We start from the raw sequence: 3,560 nt of genomic DNA, 5'->3' as shown, positions 1-3,560 counted from the left end.
TTATTCTGAAAATTTTTACTGTCGATGATTTAGTAATATTTATAATACCGCTTTTTCATTTTGGTTAGATTGTTTAATTAATTAATTTGTCTTTATTATTATTATTATTATTTTTTTTTTTTACACAAAATGATTATATTTGTAGTTAAAATATTACTATTAATTTAAATTATTTTTATCTTTATCAAAAATAGTTATGTTTAGGGTTGTTAAAATTTATCTTAAACTGTATACTTTATGTATTTTTTTTATTCAATAAGTCATTTTGAAATTTGTTATTTCAAGGCGGCCTGCGTATTCGATCCATAGTTTGTTTTTTTTTTTATTTGAATGTAGTATAGTGATAAGCGCGTTTATCCGGTGCGTACCGGTTTTTTCGTTATTGTAATAAATATTCGAACGATGTCTCGTCAACGAAAAGGACAGCACGACGTGCACGCCAAACATGTGTATATAAAGTAAAGTAATAAACTAAGTTAAAGGTATAAGTTTATATCGTTTTTTATTAATTAGATAATTAAAAGTAATTTCGAACCTTTTTATACAGTCCACTTAAAAAACGTAACATGTAATATGAACCAACAACTAGTGGAAAGTATTGAAAATAACTGGAATGATACAGGCAACTTATTGTTCTTTTTGTTAATGAACGATAGTTATTGTAATTGTGTGAAGTGAAAGTGATTAAATAATTAGTAATTTCATATCAATACAATAACTTTATTATTATTTTTATTTTACTCATAATTTTTTTTAGTGTGATATAAAAATAAATATATACCTACAATTAAACATCATATAACAAGGTGGTTAAATTCACATAATTTTTGGTAAAAGTTATGCTCCATAATATAAAGTAAATTTACAGAAAAAATTCAAAATATAATAATTATTATTTTAGTTCCATGACTATAATAGTTTATACCATGACAGGCAGTTAAACTATTGTTTTGATTACAGTGATAAAGAATTTGAATTATGATATTATAATGCGCATTCTTAAAATAACTGGTTGATTTAAAAGTAGTCAATTGTTATAACTTAACTTACTTACTAATTTGGTTTTTTTTTTTTTATCGTAAGCCTTTATTTAAAAATGTTATGGCTCAACAATTAATATGTGAAACAACAGTAAATATTACAAATGCATACATTTACACCAAAAGAAGTAACAGGAGAGAAAACAAAAGTGAAGTAAAAATTATTTACTAGAGATATTCATATTATAAGTTGAAAATATAATAATAGTACTATAGCCAATCATTATGAGTAAATTAAATGAAGCAGCCAGCGTACAAAAGAAAAAATTCAATTGAGTTACTAATGGACACATTAGGGCAATTAAGGTTTAGAAAAGGATGGGGATTTGTTATACCATGAGTGGCTAGGAAGTTGAATAACAAGGACCTATTGGATTTGAGAGAAAGGCAAAATAATAAAAAATGAGAGAAATCACCAATATATTCCTCCTGGTGAAGGTGACAGTAGGAAACAGAATTAAGTTTAAGTTTGAAGGTGAAATAGGGTAGAAATCGTGACCAACTCTTAAGCGGGAAAAATCGACTAAAGATTGCCTCAAACTTTGCTCAATGGCACCGATAAATCACCCCATATCTCTTAAATCTTCCCTGGTCCCATCGTCTTGATCTCCCCCGTAAATCTAATTTGGGTCAAAATATTAAAATTAACATTTTGATATTCTAAAACATTTATTCATATTTATTATTATTTTGTGTTAATTTAAATATTTTATTTACAATAGTTGTGTTTTTAGCTTACATTCAGATATATTTTTTTTAATGTGTAGTAAATTATTTTATATTAATGCCTTTACTATTAAGTATAATCAGAAATCTTGGATTTACGTTTAATAAACATCGAGAAATCAGTTATATCATCTTATTTAGTCTTTTATTTCTAAAGAAATATTTTGAAAATAAATTTTTATTCTTATTATGTTGCCATAGTGATTAACAATTAGTAAACTTCAATAAATTTCATTGAAAAAATTAAACAATAAAAGCTAAGATTTCTCATTAAATATTTATCATGGAATCTGACTCAATACATGAAATGTATCATAAAGAACTTGTACGTATTTATGAAAAGCATAGAACTGAACTAGATGACACTGATAAAAGACATCGTGATGAAATAAAACAAATATTCACAGAAAATAATATAAACATTTCTAAATTGAAACAAAATACTAGATCTGAATATCAAAAAGAATTGAAAAAGATAAAAGAAATTTATGAACAAGAAATTGAAAAACTTAGAAATAAATTTGAAAGTTTTCAAAATAGTTTAAAAGATTGTGACTTAGATACGTTAACTAAACGTATTGAAGAAAATATTACAAAAACACAAGCTAAACACAATAAAGTTATTTAAATTAATTAAAAAAATTAATATTTAATCTGTTCTAACATGATATATATTTTTAGACTTCAATTAATTCTCCATTCGATGGTATAGAAAAACCCGTATCCTTAGATTCTTCAGACATAAATAATTATAGAGATGTTGGGATACAGCATACGGATATTAAAACTTCTGATTATGTTCGTTTAAATACTATATGCTTACTTTCTTGGATATTAATGTATATTTTTTATTTCAGGAACTATCTCAAGATAGTATAGACACAAACATTAAAGATCTTAAAGATATTATACAAGAAAGGTAAACACTTTTATATTTATACACTATGTTACTTATAATATGTTTTGCGAGACAATTTTATTTTATTTTTACTAATACTTGGCAATAAATAAAAAATAATTCAGAAAATTCATTCAAAATAATTCTCTGCTTATGTTTAAAAGCTAAAGTTAATCATTTCGTTAAATAAAGTCATAGAATAAAAATATTTCCATATAATTACTATCAATTCATATAAATTGATTATCTCAATTATTTAAAATTAATATTTTTTAGAGAATTACACAATAATATCACCTTAGAGAAAAATAATTATCCTAATTGGATAGTTGCCTCATTGAATAATGCTTTTATGTGGATACAAAAACATTTAAACAGATTTTTCAAATTTGATCCAAATTTGTCAACTATGCAGCCAAAAAATCAAATAAATGTAAGCATCTAATAAATTTTTTTAAAGTTACTATAACAAATTAATATTATTATAAATTATATAAAAATAATGAGGTATACTGAATATTGTTATTTATATCTTCGTGCACTGATTGATTTACATTAACTTTACATCATTAAATTAAATGATTTGACAAACCGTTATTAAAATTTGCCATCAACTTATGAACCCAAATAGGTAGAAAAATAAAACATTTATCAAAATACAATAAAAAGCTTAGAGTCAAAAAATGTAAAACTCGTTAAAAAAAATATGAACTTACAGTTAAATTATTTAAAATTAAACCTTATAATAAAGGTGTAATTAAAAATCTTGTAGCTGTATTTCTAACTAAATTAATGGAAGGCAAAGAAATGTTAATATATTTTGTGTCATTTTACCTTTAGAAGTGATCACATAATTTCAATAATTTTTTTTTTGATATATATATATATATATATAT

The 3,560-nt window shown here is 23.5% G+C and overlaps 1 protein-coding gene across 4 annotated transcripts in view; it reads left to right on the top strand.

Moving 5' to 3' along the window:
* Nucleotides 1–992: 992 nt before the first annotated feature.
* LOC126909037 (uncharacterized) overlaps nucleotides 993–3,560 on the top strand; it is a 25,479-nt gene continuing 22,911 nt past the window's right edge. The window contains exons 1-5 of one of the 4 annotated variants that reach the window (XM_050691394.1): nucleotides 1,008–1,194; nucleotides 1,968–2,385; nucleotides 2,448–2,564; nucleotides 2,624–2,685; nucleotides 2,941–3,097. In XM_050691394.1, coding sequence (XP_050547351.1) covers nucleotides 2,050–2,385; nucleotides 2,448–2,564; nucleotides 2,624–2,685; nucleotides 2,941–3,097 — 672 coding nt within the window. In that variant the 5' untranslated portion in view covers nucleotides 1,008–1,194; nucleotides 1,968–2,049. Of the gene's footprint in view, nucleotides 1,195–1,967; nucleotides 2,386–2,447; nucleotides 2,565–2,623; nucleotides 2,686–2,940; nucleotides 3,098–3,560 lie in introns of all 4 variants that reach the window. The other 3 variants (XM_050691395.1, XM_050691396.1, XM_050691397.1) reach the window with 3 other exon arrangements.

Source organism: Daktulosphaira vitifoliae, unplaced genomic scaffold, assembly GCF_025091365.1.
Source record: "Daktulosphaira vitifoliae isolate Bord-2020 unplaced genomic scaffold, ASM2509136v1 Scaffold_84, whole genome shotgun sequence".
NCBI lineage: Eukaryota > Metazoa > Arthropoda > Insecta > Hemiptera > Phylloxeridae > Daktulosphaira > Daktulosphaira vitifoliae.
Note: the sequence above shows the minus strand (reverse complement) of the source record. Positions and strands in the feature narration are given on the sequence as shown.